At 36.0% G+C, this 18,293-nt stretch overlaps 3 protein-coding genes and 1 long non-coding RNA gene across 5 annotated transcripts; 2 read left to right on the top strand and 2 right to left on the bottom strand.

Moving 5' to 3' along the window:
* Positions 1–920: 920 nt before the first annotated feature.
* On the top strand, positions 921–3,813 carry LOC120276535 (translin). Its single transcript, XM_039283296.1, is given in 8 exon segments — positions 921–1,268; positions 1,348–1,444; positions 1,523–1,638; positions 2,154–2,198; positions 2,677–2,702; positions 3,132–3,182; positions 3,184–3,268; positions 3,343–3,813. Coding segments are annotated over 8 exon segments (846 nt in total). The 5' UTR covers positions 921–946; the 3' UTR covers positions 3,447–3,813.
* Positions 3,814–4,557: 744 nt separating this feature from the next.
* Positions 4,558–9,104, top strand: LOC120276505. 2 transcript variants are annotated; one of them, XM_039283264.1, is made up of 10 exons: positions 4,558–4,661; positions 5,902–6,040; positions 6,373–6,574; positions 6,820–6,866; positions 7,213–7,294; positions 7,389–8,098; positions 8,207–8,277; positions 8,353–8,516; positions 8,605–8,658; positions 8,762–9,104. In XM_039283264.1, exons 2-8 carry the CDS (start codon positions 5,927–5,929, stop codon positions 8,450–8,452), a joined length of 1,326 nt encoding a protein of 441 aa, XP_039139198.1. In that variant the 5' UTR covers positions 4,558–4,661; positions 5,902–5,926; the 3' UTR covers positions 8,453–8,516; positions 8,605–8,658; positions 8,762–9,104. The 2 variants fall into 2 exon arrangements, with proteins under 2 accessions (XP_039139198.1, XP_039139197.1); XM_039283263.1 differs by having other exon boundaries at positions 8,207–8,516.
* On the bottom strand, positions 8,427–14,297 carry LOC120276506. Its single transcript, XR_005541259.1, has 4 exons — positions 13,939–14,297; positions 13,541–13,769; positions 9,540–9,719; positions 8,427–8,544 (listed from the first exon to the last, which is right to left on the bottom strand). It is a non-coding gene; the product is annotated as an uncharacterized LOC120276506 (long non-coding RNA).
* Positions 14,298–14,315: 18 nt separating this feature from the next.
* On the bottom strand, positions 14,316–15,779 carry LOC120276504 (probable acetyltransferase NATA1-like). Its single transcript, XM_039283262.1, is given in 3 exon segments — positions 14,316–14,708; positions 15,080–15,443; positions 15,445–15,779. Coding segments are annotated over 2 exon segments (648 nt in total). The 5' UTR covers positions 15,730–15,779; the 3' UTR covers positions 14,316–14,708; position 15,080.
* Positions 15,780–18,293: the final 2,514 nt, after the last annotated feature.

Here is an 18,293-nt window from a genome sequence, read left to right as displayed (position 1 = left end):
GAAAATTTTCAGAAATCAAATCAAATAAATTTCCCTTTTTCATGTAACTTTAGAGGAGGGGGTTACAATACCTTTGTCAGGTGAACCTATCGAACCTAATTGAAACAATATCATAAACAACATTTAGAATTAGAAATAATACTGCGTCATAGGGTTTCGACCCTGCATCTTTGTTCACCCATTGCAATGTGGTTAGGAGTGTAATCAATCGAGTTAGAGCCAAGCAGTAAACTACTCGAGCTAGAGCTCGATTGAAAACTCGTTGCTCGATACTCTACTCGACCTCGACAAAGATTTGTTTTTGTAACTCGAGCTCGGCTCGATACATAAATTGAGCTACTTGCGCTCGATTAAACTTGATAAAGGCTAAAAATACACTCGGTTTAATCATAGATATATTTATATTTGAACTCAAGCTCGAGATCGAGCTCGAACTCAACTATATATAATAATATATATATATATATATGTACACACATTAATGCAATTACTTAATTAAGCTCGCAAGCATTCGAGTCAAGTATTAAGATGCTCGAACTCGGCTCATTCGACTACTCCAGCTACTCGAGCTCGACCATAAGCGAGTCAAGTTTGAGGTTTCCCCGAATCGAACTCGAGTAGTTTGCGAGTAGCAGTGTATCATTCACACCCTAAATGTGATTGTCTTAAATTATTTAGAAAAATTAAACTTTAATTATAATAATATATACATTTAATACTAATTTCATAAAAATGATGTAAATTGGGAAGCAAGGGCTGTGGCCCATGGAGATCCAGCCCATAATACAAATGAATCCCATATCTCGAGGCAGCCTGACTAAATCTAAACCGTTAAAATCTCACCAGATCTCGAGAAAAAAATCATATCACGAGGCACTTCCCACTAAATCTAGACCGTTCAAACCTAACACTTCATCAGAGAGAGCAAGAGAAGCGAAGTGAAACGATGAGATCTCTCTTGTTTCGCACCGCCATTCCCGCGCTCCATCTCTTCTCCCCCAAAACCCTAACCCTAACCCTAACCCTAGTTCCTCTTCTCCCTCGCTCCTTCTCCTCGAAATCACCTCCAATGGCAAGCTCCAAAGACGAACCTCCATCTTCCTCTTCTTCGCTGTCCATTGAGAAGCAGTTCGAGGGGTTTCGAGCTCATCTCGAGGATTCCAACAGCCTCCGCGACCGCATCCGTGCTGTGGCTGTGGAAATGGAGTCAGCCACTCGGATTTTGTATTCTAGTCTCCTCCTTGTCCATCAATCCCTCCCAATCTCAGGTTTGGATCGGTTTCTTTGTTGTTTTTTTCACTGGGTGGTTGTATTTGGAGAGGTTTTTCTAGGGTTTTATGGTTTCAGAGGTTTTGGTGAAGGCTGCGAGGCAGATTGAGGTGCTTAAGGGGCATTATGGAAGGCTTGCGGAGATTCTTCTTGAATGCCCTGGGCAGTACTACAGGTGTGTGGATTTTTGTTGGATTTTGATTTGTATTTGATAAAAAATTTCACCTTTTTTGGGGAGGAATTTGGGGTTTAGGTATCATGGAGATTGGAGGAGTGAGACTCAAACAGCGGTGTCGTTACTTGCGTTCTTGCATTGGTTGGAGACTGGCAATCTTCTCAAGCATGAGGAAGCAGAGAAGAAGCTTGGATGTGAGTTGTATTCTCTTTGTCTAATGCGTTGTTTTGGTGATAATTTAAATTTCTTGGGATACCTTCAAAGTGTGTGCTTTCTTTTTGCTTTCTTTTTGTTGCTGATTGATACATGACCTGGCTTGAAGAAATATGATGTAAAATAAATAGTATGATTCGATGTTTTGAGTGTTTGGAAGCTAGGGTTTCATGAGTTTCTCTTTTTTCTCCCCCAAAATTCATAATGAAATTGAGTTTTTGGTGTTTGCTAAACGCTTGTTTTGTTAACCAATTTAGCCAATTGTTATTGTAAATGGTGAGGAAAAGTTAATATATGCTGGAAAAGAAAAATAACTTGTTCCATTTTCGTTAATGGTAGTTTATCTTCCGAACATGCCTTTATATGCTTGGTTTTCAGTTGTTGCATCATTCTAAAAAAATGCATCAATAATGATTGAAGATAGCTTAATGTGACATGAAGAAATGGAAAAGAGCTTATTTTGTTTTTTGACATATTTTTTTATTTGATCGTGCAGTGGGTGTTTCTGAATTTGGTCTTGACATTGAAGATTATTTGATAGGTTTGCCATCGAAACTATATAAATATTCTCTTTATATTGTCACTCAAAGTAGTGTCTATTGTATGTTTAATCTTGTGAATTTTACGAGGAATATGTTTTTTTTGCTTAGTCTTGATCATTGTTTTTTTTCTTGCCTACTGCCTCCGCTTGTTGTTTCTGGATTCCGCAAATTCTGTTTTATTTCCTGGTATGTCCCTGAAGTTGCTAGTAGTGTCTTGTCCAGAGTCATCCTTGTATGGGCTAAACTTATCATTGCCGGAAACTGTGATTCTGAATTATAGTTTATATATTGGTGAAGATACTTGAGTTTGTTGTAGTTCTTTAGGAATTAGGACCACTGGGAAGTTGAGTATGCTTTTGGTAAAGTTACTATAATCAAACTACAATTTCCCTGCACTCATCTCCTATACTCTATCTTGAATGCAGGTGTTACTTATGGTTTTTCCTTGACTAATAATCTTTGCATTCTGTGTTGCAGGAATATGTTTCATGTCCAATGAACTGGTTAGTGCTATCTCTTATCCTGTAGCTAAGCATTTTTTTTTTTCATGTATTATTAGGTGGTATGCCCTAATTGTGCATAAGTTATGCGAGCCAAATATTGATTGTTTCATACAAAACATTGGTTATATAAATCATTATTTATTTCTGTAATTTTCCTTGACCTTTTATGTAGTGCTATGATGCACAAATTGAATAGCACTAATCAGAGTTTCTTTTTTCAAACCTAAAATACATTCTTACTGAAATGAAGCTGATTGGACAAATGTCTTCCAAATTCATGTGATCTTTTTCGAAAGGGTTTCACTGTCCTATTATTCTCTGTATTTACCTAAATTTGAATGTTATACATCAAACACTGTTTTTTTTCTCCGTATAACAAATCCCTCAACATTCCTGATTTAATATTTATGTTGAATCACGGCATTCCAGCCGAGGTATGTGGTGAATCAAGTAACTGCAGGCGATTATGATTCTCCAAAGAAAGGTGTTGAAGTTTTTGACTGATCTCCATGCTGCATTTCGAATGCTTAATCTTCGAAACGATTTTCTACGTAAAAAGTTTGACGGTGAGTTCTCATAAATTTGTTCCTTATTTCCATATCACCAGTGATTCAATCATGTTCCACTGTGTACGTTATAGGCATGAAGTATGACTTGAGAAGAGTCGAAGAAGTTTTCTATGATGTCAAGATCCGAGGCCTGGCTCCAGTCGAGACTGCCGAAGAACATTCAATGCAAACTTAATGATGTTTGTATACTGCTGTTGCATTTTGATTCAGAAATGTCGGTCTTCGATTTTGATCAAACCAAATCTCATGAACACATAACTGATGAAGATGGACCTTGTTTCATGCATCAACAATAGACTGGTACTTTCACTGAATGCATCTGATGAAACCTGTTTATGACTCAATTTCTCAGAACCTGAATGTTCTTGGGCCAAATCCATGTAATGCAATTCCTGTTGTAGTAGTTTGTGATGAAAACAGCTGCTTATTATTATTATTATTATTATTTTGGCTTCGTTGTTTATGTTATACTTGCCCTCACTAGAAAAATTGTGAAATTTTTTTTAATTCCTCAACTTTTTATGAATACCTTGTTTATGTTATATTTTGTCTAAATTATTTTCTTTGTTTTTTTATTTGTCTATTTTAATAATGTCACATGAATTAAAAAATTAATTAAAATTTATAAAAATTTCATTAATTTATAAAATTAAATATATTTTAAAAAATCTATAATTGAATATAATTTATTAAAAACTATAAATAGAAATTTGTAAAAATTAATATTTAATGTTTCATAAATTTTTTAAATAAATAAATAGATAAAAAAGTTTTTAGAATCAAACTAGTAAAAATGTACGAAAAAGATCTAATTAACATATTAAAAATTGAAGTCATTAGGATTGTAAGGTTTACATCATTATTTATTTTAATTTATATATAAAAATATTGGTGACATGGTAAGACTTGAGAAAGCAACTCATTTGCTCATACACCCAAAGAAACGGACAAAAAAAAATTCTCCTATTTTTCATTATTAAAAAATAAAAAATAAAAAAATAAAAAGAAAAAGAAAAAAAATAGGAGCATAACCTCAAACCTTAGCATCTATTTAAAGATTTTCTTATAATTATTTAACCAATATATTTCCAATCAATCAAATTACCTCGATACTAAACACAGTCACAGATCTCGAGGTTTCATACTCTCACAGTTACTCGCCACATGGCATTAAAGATGAGACGGTGACTGTTACACGTGTGTCGGATCCCGCGCGGACTTCAAACCCAGAAAAATCCAATCCGGTTTATTCTCTCAATGTCACGTCCGCTGCTCTTCTTCTCTCTCTCTCTCTTCGTTATATAAACCATCAAATCTTTTTCTCTCCTCGTTCGCATCAATGGCGGTTTCGCTTCTCTTCTTCTCTGCTTTCCATGCTTCGTCTCTCAGTGTGAGCTCATCTCTTTGATGTCTCTTTGTTTTTTTTTTCCTTCAATTTGGATGGGATTTAACTGATAATTATCTGGTTTTTTTTAGCTTTGAAGTGTTTGTGGATTTATGATTTGTGGTTTGGTTTTGGGGTTTTTTTTTTAGATGATGATGATTGGGTAAGTCTGAGAGATTATTGGAGGTTTTTGAATGGCTTTTTTTAGTGATTTTTGTTTTTTGTTTGGGTTTTGAGAATGTGGGTTTTGAGTTTTTTTTTGGGGTTTATGTGTGAGTTTTTTTAGGTTTTGATGTGAAATTTTCTTTTGAATTTTGTGGCTTTGGGGTTGTATTTGCTTTTTTGAAACCCTAGTTTGATGTTGTTGATGGATGACTAGATGAGATGTGAATTTGATTACTTGTTTGGTGAAATTTTAGTTTGTAGGTGTTGATTATCATGATTTGGTTTAATTGAGATTTTGGATAAAGTGCATTGTGATTAGAAACTTGGTAACTAAATTTCATGGTTTGTGAAACCCTTACTTTTGAAAGTGCTTGTTATCATATTATACTTTAATTGAACTTTGCTGAGTTGAATTTTGATTAGAATTTGGAAGAAATGCCATGTTACCCTTAAATAGAGCTTTGGATGGAGTGTATTTTGCTTAGAAATTTGGAAGGAAATTTCATGTTTGGTGAAATTCTCATGTTACACTTAAATAGAGCTTGGTAACTAAATTTCATGGTTGGTGAAATCCTTACTTTTGAAAGTGCTTGTTATCATATTATACTTTAATGGAACTTGACTGAGTTGAATTTTGATTAGAATTAGGAAGGAATGCCATGTTACACTTAAATAAAGCTTGGATAGACTGCATTTTGCTTAGAAATTTATAAAAGAAATTTCATGTTTGGTGAAACCCTCACTTTAAGATATTAATTATGGTGGCATACCTCCATGTAACTTGGATAAAATGCATTGTGAATTGTGATTAAAAAATTCAGGGAAAGAAAAATTCTTGTATGGTGAAACCCTGTAGGTTTTCATCTTTTACATCAATTGAGCTTTGATAAGATGCTTTGTGATTGCAAACCTTTAGGAATGATATTTCTGTTTTCTTATACATTTTCATCAATTTTTTTTCTTGGCAATTTAATGTTTGATGTTCATAATTAAAATGGAAGAGAATAGACCTGTTATTTATTTTTTTTATTTTTTTATGTTTTCCACCAATTGAACTCAAAAGTTGAAGTTATTCTTGTAGTTGTTGAACTAGCGGATGGTGGTACATGGATATCGGAGATAATATCGCGCCTATTCCTGGACTAATGAACAAAACTTTTGAAGGAAATCTTGTAAATCCAGTAACTGCAGTGAAGCAACTGAGCTATAAGTTCATTCAGGTATGCAAGGCTTGCATCAGTTTGATAGACTAACAAAATGTTCGCACTACTGACTTTTATGAAATAGTTGAAGTTTAGATTGCTTTACTTTGTTTAAACTTTTATTGTGTTTATAAGTTGCATTTCATTCATCATAATAATCAATATCAAATGAATTATATATATATATATATATATATATCGATGATTTTGGGCTGTTAGGATTGCTGTTAAGTGAGGCATATGTTTAAAGGTAATAAAATAATTGCGATGTGCCCGACAACTTAGCTTTTTTTTTTATTTATTTATGAAAATGGTCATATCACTTCATTGTCCATCTTATAATTTTGTAGGCTATAGGAGATGGATCTGTTATCCCTGTGTACGAAGAAGATGTTATGAAGTCAAAGTCGAAAAATTTATCTGCTGATGTACAAACAGACCGAACTTTTGTTGATGATGCTATGTTCTTTCACATGGATGAAGCTGATTATTACTTTGCCATTGGTGATGTTCCATGCGCCATTGATAACAATGTTGTCAATGTAGATTACAGTAAGTTCCATTTTTTTTGTTTTCTTTCCCCTCTTCGTATGTTGATGTTCTTCACACTATTTGAAACTCGTATTCTAATCAATTGTTTTGAAGTGATAATCACTCTTGTTGGTGGTCCTTTGACATCTTCATCTTGAATATATTCATGTATAGTCGATAATTCTCTTGTTTAAATGTTTATCCTGCTCTTTGGTTTAATTTAGCTGCATTGCAAGTTCTCTCATGGATTGTGATTTCTCATGCAGATGATTTGGAAACAGCTAATGCTCATGGAGGAAATCAAGTGCAAGAAGTGAGCTCTTTTGCATCTCAACTTATTTGAGTCAATTAACTGCTAGATCTACTGATGTTTTCTTATGTTTTATTTATATATTGTACACTACAAATGTTGATCAAAACATTTACAAGGTGCATCACATAATTAAATGCATTAGAGACATCCATATCATGTAGTTGATCATTACATGATACGGTGTTGATTTTTAACTGCTACCGAAAAGCAATAGCTAAGAATAGCCGTTGTCAAAAGTACCTGTTGGTAATTGATCATTAGCTTAAATGTATATCTGACCACATTTTATCATACTGTCAATTTGATCTAAGTTATTCTGATCATAAAATTTTGTATGTTTTCACAGTATGTAAATAGAACGTTTGGCGGAGCTGCTGATGAAGGAACTACTCTTCTTTTAACATGTGATAATCAGGATAATCTTCCAGGTAATGTGCTCGACTTAGTCATAAAACCGATTCCATTACTTGGTTTAACCTAAATATGAGTTTCTTTTAGTTTAGCAAGTGTATTTTTCTTCAGTTGTTTCAGCTTCTGCTAGAAATTTGCGACCGAATAGTCCTTTACATTATGAATCACAAAGAGAGGACTTGAGTTTGAAATGTGAGGCCCAAGGTTTAGGAAATAGTTTAAATACTGTCAAAGTATCAGATTCTGTGATTCTGGAATCTGCATCTGATCACAAACCAATGTTCCGAAATGATATGAGTGGCCGAGAACTTCATGATGCCTTTAAAAGTTCGTTTGGACAGGATACGTGTGTAAACGATAAGGAATGGCTCAGACATCGTATTTTGTGTGGTTTGCAGAATTTTACTGACAAAGATAGTTTTCCTGGCCATTTTGAAACTGAATTGCCGCAGGAAAGTGAAGATAGCATGATATTGATACCTGGAAACGATTTGGCGAGGAGTGTGTGTTGTTCTTTAATAAACACACATGATACGGAAAAATTGGTAGTTGGCAGAAGTGTTCATCCGGAGGGACAGTTAACCAGAGATGCTGTGGTGGCTGCTTTTTGTGAAGTCGATAGAGCTGGGTCCGGGCCTGTGACAAAGAGCACTGCTGTTTGTGGTAAGAGATCTCGGCATCAAAGATATATTGAAGAAACATTAGAAACAGATGATCAATGCAGGTGGAGAGGTTCGGAAATGCTATCGATAATTAATCAAGTGGTTCCTCGTGGTCGACGGGTACAGAGAGTTTGCCCAAATAAAAACATCAATTTCATTGTAAGCTATTGTTTTCTTATTCTATTGTTTGTTTGCAAAGACCGGCAATTTATTTATTTATTTTTTTTTTGTGTGATTTAGTTCTGACATAATAACAATGGTCTTCAGATGAATGACTTTGGAGGAGGAAATAAAGCGCGAGTGCTGCCAATGGATTCTGTGAGTGCTGAGACATCAAGGTCGGAGTCATGTGATGATGCTACTTATTATGCTTCACTTGATGAATCGTCGGATGACTCTATTGAAACATTTAGGATAAGGAAAAATAGTTCGAGAAGGAAGAACCACAGGCAATGGACACTTACTGAGATAACCAAAACTTATCGATGGTGTTTCAAAATGCGGAGTTGGTAAATGGACTGATATCAAGCGGCTTTTGTTCGCCAATTCTACTTACCGCACATCTGTTGATCTGAAGGTGCCTTCTCATTGTGATGTTTTTTTCACTGCATCATAATGGAAAAAAAAATGCTGTTAGATTTTGACCATTCCTGTGAATTTGGCAGGATAAATGGAGAAATTTGTTGAGAGCTAGTGGTGTGCCCATGAGAAGCAACAAGGTACGATACTGAACACTTTGTTTATGAACAAGATTGAAAAATCATCGAGGAAAATACGAAGAGTTTTCATAATATTGAAGTAAGGGTTATTTTGGATGTGCAGCGAGTTAAGCCGCAAAAGAACATGACTGTGCCGATACCGCAATCTCTTTTACGACGGGTAAAAGAACTGGCTAACATCCATCCATACCCGAGGGAGCGGAAATTAGATGCTTATGAGGATGAAACTTCAGTAAGCCAGAGTAGCAAAGCCTCAAACTAACTGCAACTCAAGCTCTGGGGCAATTAATATTTTGTGTGGTAGCTGACCACTGACTGACTTGTGCTTTTCAACATACCAACAACTAAACCTCTCTAAATTTTTTTGTTACAGGTTTAGTTGAAATCACAAAAAAAAAGGTCCTTTTATGACAGCTGTCCAGGTTTCTACACAAGGAAAAATTACACAAGTTTTGTTTTCCTTGTTATGTTAAAACCATTGTCATTCTGTTTTGGCAACTCAGAGGCTGTACAGTTGCTAAGTGAATGTCATTGGAATTTCTTCTAAACTCTTCACAAGTAAAAAGACTAGTGCTTGGGAAATATTAGTGTCTTCTCTATTGCTATGGTGAAATTAATGTATCTCAAGTATTAATTTGATCCAAATGAAAGAATGTTTAGTTTAAAGAATAAAACCCTACCATGTTTCTTCAATTCACTATTTAAGACTACCAAGCTTATTTATTAAATTTAAACTAAAGAGATAAAACAAATCCATGGTCTTCATTTCTCTTTTCTCATTTACTACTGTTAGTAAATAGAATTCTAGAACAGGCATACTTCTAATCAGCATAAAATGGTGGTATTTAACAAAATGAATTGAGAAATGAGAATTATCATACCATACGTTAGTGCTCCACAAAAATGCTTGTCGTTTCTCACATTGTCCTTCCACACTTCACTGTATACCTTTTGACTTATTTGGATTGGACATTATCCTGGAACAGAGCATCAGATACTAGTGCTTGTCAGTCTCAAATGTCTTCATGAGTTCCACCGGCCTATTCCGTCCAAAAGTACTCCTTTAAAAACAAATAGAATGAGACTTTTGGTTGAAAAACCAATATATACATATTTTATACATTATAAAACACACTTGAATGTGCTTTCTGCATAAAAAAGTTAACAAACAGCTAATAACTTTATAAAATAAACATTCAGACTAATTTGAACTCACTAATGAAAATGTTTTTTCAAAAATAACTCTACCCAAAAACCCACTTCTGTTTGTCCTTTGCCACTCTTATATTCTTCTCTTTTTATCTAAAATAAACAATGTGAACCTAAAGAAACCATTGACCATATCTAGTCACAAGCTAATTAGTCTCAAATGTCTGGTAACTTCCACCAACTTACTTAGTCACAAACTGCACTTAAAAAAATTCAAAAACAATGAAACTTAAGTTGACTAAATCATACCTCTTATAAAAACAGAGAGATATTGAAGTTTTCAGTGGTATTCCATGGCTCATAGACAACCAGTTCACAACCTCTTCCTTCTGTTTCTCTTCATCCAAATCTCCAGTAGCTACTCAAGTAATGCCACCTCCAGTATACACTGCATAGTATCTGAGAAACAAGCATTATTAGATTTCAAGGATGGTGTTAAAGGATCCCACTGGCCATCTTTCTTCTTGGGTTGGTGAAGATTGCTGCAGCTGGAGAGGACTAACTTGTGATGAGACAACTCATCACATTACTCATCTAGATCTTCAAAACCCTGATCCTCTTAATGATGATGATGACTTCCCTTACAACCAAGGCTCCCTTCTTGGTAAGGTTAGTCCATCTTTGCAGAAACTCAAACACTTGAAATATCTAGATTTGAGTGGTAACTATTTCGGAAACTCATCTATTCCTGTGTTTATTGGTTACTTCAAACACTTGCGCTACTTAAATCTTTCTGCAACTGGTTTCATTGGAAACATACCTCCAGAGCTTGGCAATCTTTCCCATTTGCATTATCTTGATCTATATTCACCAACCTATGCTCTCTATCTTGATGATGCTCAATGGCTCTCTGGTTTATCATCCTTGCTGTACCTTGACATGAGTTGTGTAGACCAAAGTGGTTTATCTGATTGGTTTCCAATACTCAACATGCTCCCTGTGATAAGACAGATACATCTTTATGACTGCATGCTAGAAATCATTCCCAAATCTCTATCTCATATCAATTTCACATCTCTTTCTGTCCTTGATCTCTCTAACAATTACTTCAACACAACAATACCTGAGTTCTTGTATGATATAATCAGCCTTGAACACCTTGACCTCCGTTGGAGTGCATTTGTTGGGCCTGTTTCAGCTGCTATAGGGAACATGACTTTGCTCAAGTACCTTGGCATGTCAGGCATGAAGATTGAGGGTTCATTGCCGAGAGATATGAGCTCTCTCTGCAATCTGCAGACATTACATCTAACTCACAGTTTAGAAGGTCATAATCTAGCAGAATTGGAAGAGATGTTCAATGGTTGCATAAAGGACAGCTTGGAGGAATTACATGTAGGAGATAATGCATTTGCAGTACCTTTTCCTGATTGGATTAGTGATCTTAAACATCTCAAAGTTCTTGATTTGTCGTCAAACAGACTTTATGGTCCTATTCCAGCATCCATTGGAAAACTTTCAGACTTGCAAATCCTGCAACTTCCGCTCAATGAATTCAATGAGAGCATCTCAGAAAGCCTTGGACAACTTCAAGAGTTAATCGATTTGAATCTTGGCATCAACAATTTCAACACAATCCTAACTGAGGAACATTTTGCAAATCTCACAAAATTGAAAAAGCTGAACCTGCAAGAAAGTTCATTACAGTTGAGGTTTGATGCTGAGTGGATTCCACCTTTCCAACTCGAGGTAATTCAAATGCGGTCCTGCCAATTGGGACCAAAATTTCCACCATGGCTGCGAACCCAGGAGAAAGCAACATTCCTAGACATGTCATATGCAGGAATAGTAGACTCCATACCAGATTGGTTTTGGAACGTCACTTCTCATGTTGGTACTCTGTATCTCAACAACAATGAGATCAGAGGCAAACTGCCCAGGTCACCAAAGTTTCAGTTGAATGCTGAAGTACTTATTGATATGAGTTCCAACCACTTTGAAGGTGAGTTGCCTTATTTCCCTTCAAATGTTGTTGAATTATACTTGTGGAATAACTCATTTACAGGACCAATTCCTCCTTCTATCAATGAGAAGATGCCTAAGCTGGCGTACTTATCTTTTGCTCAAAACAACTTCTCTGGCCATCTTCCAGAGTCTTTATGTAACTTGACGGAGTTGGTAGTTCTAGATCTATCAGAAAATCACTTAATTGGTGAGATACTTGATTGTTGGGAGAGGGCACAAGGAATAAAATTTTTGAACTTAGCTGGCAGCAAACTATTTGGAGGATTTCCGAGGTCTATTGGTTCTCTAAAGTCACTTCAGTTGTTAGACTTAAGCAACAATTATCTGTCTGGTGAACTTCCAGAAATTTCTATGAATCTTACGGAGCTACATACTCTGGATCTAAGTCGAAACAGGTTCACAGGGCGCATACCAATTTGGCTAGGGGAAAGTTTACCTGAAATGAAAATCCTAAACTTGCGCTTAAATCAGTTTGTTGGCACAATACCTTCACAGATGGCAAATTTTACTAATCTCCATGTGTTAGACCTTTCAAACAATCACTTATCAGGAACAATACCAAGGAGTTTTGGCAACCTTGAAGGCATGAAGAAGACAGCAAGTGAAAGAGGGGGTGGCGGGGAATTTGAGGATTCTACATCGAAGGGCTTGGTTATGACAATGTGGTTGGTGACGAAGGGAAGATACTATGCATATGACAAATTACTCAGTCTTCTAACATTTATGGACCTCTCGATGAATAATTTATCAGGTCGCATCCCACATAAATTGATGGATCTTTCTGGCATGAATACCCTCAACTTGTCAGGAAACCATCTAACAGGTGAAATCACAGAGAGAATTGGTCTTTTGCAGTTGTTGGAAACTCTAGACTTGTCAAGAAACAAGTTATCAGGACCTATTCCTTTGAACTTGTCAAGCTTAAGCTTCTTGCATCACTTGAACTTGTCTAACAACAACTTGTCAGGCAGAATCCCGACTGGTGGCCAGCTAAATACCTTGCTTGATCCATCAATTTATGAAGGAAATCCTAATCTTTGTGGAGTTCCGTTGCTCAGAAGTTGCCCAGGGGATGAACCATCTCAACAGAACAAATCTAGAACAGCTGATGGACAGGATGGACACCAAGACGACATACTGGATGAAATCTTATTTTATGTCTTCGTCATTTTAGGGTTCTTAACTGGGTTTTGGGCAGTTTCCAGCATTCTAATTCTCAACAGAACATGGAGAATCACCTTCTTTCGGTTCACTGACACAGTATATGACAAGATCTATGTGATCACACTAGTGAACATAAACAAAATCAAAAGAATCTTATGGCACAAAGGCCTAATAAAAAACTAGCACTTGATACAAATATTTCACTAAATCCTATTTGCATCTTCCATTTGCTAAATTCATAGACAATGTTGATATTTGAGCTTCTTCACAAGCTTGTCCAGGTAATACCATATGTATATAACTACAGATAAAGTTCCTTTGTTTAATTCTACTTTCTTGCTTGCAATGATCAGTCTCTTTCCAACATTTATGATCCTTTGTGAGCATGCATTAGTGAATATATAAATCTTCACCAAAAGGGATATCAATCTAGGGCCTCGATACATAACAGCAAGGCATCACAACAGATGAAGTTCATCTGAGCGCTAAACAGGCATAAAGAAAAGAAGAAAAATTCATCAGAGAGGAAGAAAGAGCACAGAACCTCAGCCCCAAAGGCTGTCCTCTACATACGCCTGCAGATTCTCCCCTCTTGCAAAACATCAGCTCCCATCTCCTTATAGAACTTGATGGCATTGGCACTCCAATCCAACACGCCACTCACCCGCCTGAAGCTTATGCTTGCCACCCACTAGCTGGATCACCACCAGTACCATCCCCAACCCTCTCCTCTTGTATGGCTCCCTCACAAATATATCCTCAATTTACAGCACCTGCCAGGAACAAAGAGCAGTTAGGGAAACAGACCACAAACCCAGTGGCCGTCATCTGACCAATGTGAAAGTCTCAGTATCAAAATTGGAGATTGGGGTCTTGAGAGCAAACTCATGAATATTAGGGAGAAATGAGGGGTGGTGGGGATCGGCGAAGGTGAATACTCACCTCCTTGCAAGGCTGGCTTTAGCACAGTTGATCTTCCATAGCCACCAAAGAGGTAGCCACGAACAAATGCACTTTGACTCAAACTCTCGTAAATTGGGTGCACAAGCGGCATCTTATTAGCAACTATACATTAGGTAATAGCACAATGATTACATTTAATTGAAGCAATCAACACCCCAAACACTTCTCTGCACCCTCAATATCTTCTACCTTCAGTAAACATATCTTTGCACAAATATTTCCTAGCTAGAAAAAATAAGCACAATCATGTATAGATCCATATGAATGATACGGTGGAAGTAAATATCATCTTGTAAAGGAAAGGTTTCAACCAGTAAAATGAGCAAAATGTCAATCAACAAAAATGTACAGCAAAATGGCAAAAAAGGAGGGCATCCTCCGAATAGCAATTCCCCCTCTCAAAAGAAGCCCTGTCCTTGAAAGTAAAGAAGAGCAACACAATTTACTGCTGGATGCTGAGTAACTATTACAATCAAATAAAATTGCATTAGCTATTTCTTTTTCTTTTTTTCCACTTGGCTTGACAATCACTGGAAGTTTGGCAGTAACCAAATTTCATCAAAATAGTAAATTGCAATAGTTCAAGAATAAAAACTTTCCTGAAAACATCAAGGAATTTGAGTTTGCCTCCGCAATACATGAATTGCCAACCTGTGACATTATCATTCAACCCAACTCTCACAGTTCTTGAAACTCACCATCTCCTGCAGCAGTTATGTTGCATATTTGCGGAAGCACTCAGCATAAATCTGCACAAACTTTCAAAGCTAAATTAAATAATTCCTTGATTATAATTGTAGTCAAGTGATTATATGTCATCAAAGCCATGTAGGATGAATCTATAATTTTTCAGCTGCCATCTCTTCCTAGATCCTATTATACTCATTTGATTGCAATATTGCTGCTCCTCTTCCAACATTTGTGTCTCTCTGAGCATGTATTAGTGATACCATGTACTGCATATGACTATGAAGGAAAATTATACAAAAAAAGGTCCTCAATCTAAGGTTTCACAACACAAACAACATGGATTCATAACATCAGAAGAGATCAACAAGTTTATTTAGCTGATAAAGAAGAAGAAATATTCATCAAAGAGGAGGAGTCAAGGGCACAGAACCTCAATCCTGATGGTGATCCTTTGCATAGGCCTGCAGCTTATCACCAGTAAGCCTGCAAATCCTCCATTCTTGCATAACATCAGCGCCCATCTCCTCATAGAACTTGATGGCATTCACATTCCAATCCAACACACACCACTCAACCCGGCCGAAACCCATCTTCGCCGCCTGCCCAGCCACCGCCGACAGCAGCATCCGTCCCAATCCCATCCTCCGGTACGGTTCCCTAACAAATATATCCTCGATGTATAGCCCCGGCTTCGCCAGGAATGAAGAGTAGTTAGGGAAGCAAAGCACGAACCCGGCGACCACTCCACCGGATGATGTGAAGGTCTCGGAGTCTGGATCGGAGATCGAGGGACTTCAGATCGAGTTCGCGGACGATCGGAGTGAAGGAAAGGTTGGGAGCCGGCGGCGATGGAGATGGTGATAGCTCGAGGATGATAACGGTGAAGGAGAGGAATGGAGGGGAAGGGTTGGAGGGGAAGAGGGTGGCGGAGAGGGAGGGCTCGGTGGCGGAGAAGAGATGGGTGAGGTGCTCGAACACCGCCATTTGATGGATCAAGCGCAGGATGTGCGGCACGTCGTGCTTCTCGGCCAGACGGATCATCGCCGACATCGCCGGAGGTCGGTCCTCGGAGGTCGCCATTGGCGGCTGAGAAGAAGAGTGGAAGACGATGAAACAGAGAGATGTTTGAAACCTCAAGCGCTTCTCTGAGTTTATATATGGAGGACTCTTTTTACATTTAACACCCCAAAGAATACACTATTTGTAGGAAGTTTAGAAATATGTATGTATATATATATAGTTCCTGTTTTTTTTTTTAATATAAAAAAATTGTTTTAAGAAAAATTTATTTATTTTTATTTATTTTTTATTTGATAATAAATATTTATTATTAAATAAGTTTGATATTTACATTAAAATATTAAGATAAGAGTATGTTAAGTAAAAAGACAATTAATAATATAACATTCTTAATTTATCAATTAAATAAAAAATTATATATATTTTTATGAATATGACTTAAAAATCTCACTGAATGATTATATTAATCAACCAAAATGATAAAAACAAGGGTTCTATAGTAATGGGTAATCATTTTTGAATTAGGTGGTTTATTCTTGCCTATATATATATATATATATATATATTTTGAAAAAAAGTGGATAAACCACTTATTTATTGAAAAAGTGAATATCATAAAAAAATCGGGTCATTTGAGGTGAAACCCAGCAAAATAAAGAAAAACAACGAAGAAGGAAACACATAAAGAAAGAGAGCTGACAAAAGAAAAGGGGATAGGACACCATTCACGAGAATGGTGAAGCCCGAAGCTGATTAAGTTAAACTGACAATAAAGGAAGGGGGTGTTAGGCTCACTTGTCACCGGAGCTGGCAGATTTAGGTCGATCGAGAACCCTAGGACCCACGAAAGTTAGACCGCGCTTGATCTTAGGAAGAGAATCCTTGAGTTGGGATTTGATTGAGTTAGGAGCTGCGTAAAACTCAAGCAATGAGCATATGATCGATTTGGACAATAATATAGAATACATTTAAAAAATCAGTTTTGATTTGAGTTCAATTAAGAAGATTCAAACCCCTCCTCCTCCTGATCGAGAAGACTTGTGTTATCTCTTGGTGGACTTCATCTTCTGGATTTTCATTCGTCTGTTTGTTTTGTTGTTTTTTCTTAGGGTGCAACACCCCTGGTGATGCACTATTTTTCTAGTTTTTCATGTATGTTTATTGTGTTCTCTATTTTCTTTTTCTCTATAGTTTATTTGTGTCTGTGTTTGTTTGTTTCGGTTTGGTTTTCTAATAAATCCGTATTTATTCCACTTTATTAAAAAAAATAAATTCAAATCTTCTATTACATATCTCTTGAAAAATAATGAAATTCTCATATATAATTCTCAAGAAAAGGTCCTATCTTAATAACAGATATGACTTTTCTAGGGAACGTATCACAATTTAATTTGGCAATTACAGGGAACATTCAGGTCATTTGTAATGTAAAATTCCTTGAATTAAATGAATATCTAATTATATGATTAATTTGAGGAAAGTCTCGAGATTCATGTGATCGCAAATAATGTTTTCGCAATTTAGCAAGTAAAATGCAATGTAAGATTACTGAATCAAATGAAAATCTAATTATTGTTTACTGTCATTTTTTAATTTATTACTCCATGTGGTTCATTTCATGTATTTCCTTGATAAACATGTCAATTTTCTTTTTATTTTTTTTAATAAAATTATGGTTTATTTAATTTTATTATAAAAAACCTCTGATTTATTTTTTTTTAAAAAAATAAATTTTTTTATTTAATTTATTTTAATAAACATCCACATAACCTTTTTGCATAAGATTCTAATTTTGAGGACAAATTATTTTTAAGCTTGGAGTACGCTTCACATCTATACATGTCTCTAATTTAAATCTTAAATGAGAGTGTTTGCCACCTAGTGTAAATAAAAAAACATACATAAAAAACTTAGTCAGCTAATGTGCTAACGAAATCATCTTCCCCATAAATATATTTTTAAAAAAACTTCAAATTAGAATTCATCAAAAACAATAATAAACAAAATTGAATACATTAATAATTTTTTTTATTTTTGAAATAATGCATTAATAATTTCAGACACAACATATGACTATGAACTATGAAGCGAAGCAAATCATATAAAAAAAGGTCCTCAATACAAAGGATTCAAACAACAAAAACAGCATAATTTCAAAACAGAAGAAGAAATTAAAAGAAATAATATTAATCAAAGAAGAACAAAGAGCACAGAAACTTCAATTCTAATAATGATCCTCTGCATATCTATGTAACTTCTCACCAGTGAGCCTGCAAATCCTCCATTCATGCAAAACATCAGCACCCATCTGCTCATAGAATTGGATAGCATTCACATTCCAATCCAAAACACTCCACTCAACCCGGCCGAAACCCATCTTCGCCGCCTGCCCGGCCACCGCCGACAGCAGCATCCGTCCTAAGCCCATCCTCCGGTATGGCTCTCTCACAAATATATCCTCAATGTGCAACCCTGGCTTAGCCAAGAATGTAGAGTAGTTAGGAAAGCAGAGTACAAAGCCGGCGACCACTCCGCCGGGTGATGTGAAGGTCTCGGAGTCTGGATCAGAGATCAAGTCCTTCAAATTGAGCTCACAGATAATTGTGTTGAAGGAGGTGTTGGGA

Source organism: Dioscorea cayenensis, chromosome 14, assembly GCF_009730915.1.
Source record: "Dioscorea cayenensis subsp. rotundata cultivar TDr96_F1 chromosome 14, TDr96_F1_v2_PseudoChromosome.rev07_lg8_w22 25.fasta, whole genome shotgun sequence".
In the NCBI taxonomy this organism is placed as follows: Eukaryota; Viridiplantae; Streptophyta; class Magnoliopsida; order Dioscoreales; family Dioscoreaceae; genus Dioscorea; species Dioscorea cayenensis.
This window is presented reverse-complemented; position numbering and strand designations above follow the sequence as displayed.

Excerpts from the sequence above, each read along its gene's own strand:
- LOC120276505 (XM_039283263.1), top strand. The coding sequence starts at position 5,927 with ATGGATATCGGAGATAATATCGCGCCTATTCCTGGACTAATGAACAAA. Across the intron at positions 6,575-6,819 it reads TGTTGTCAATGTAGATTACA|ATGATTTGGAAACAGCTAAT; the intron begins GTAAGTTCCATT and ends TTTCTCATGCAG. Across the intron at positions 6,867-7,212 it reads GAGGAAATCAAGTGCAAGAA|TATGTAAATAGAACGTTTGG; the intron begins GTGAGCTCTTTT and ends ATGTTTTCACAG.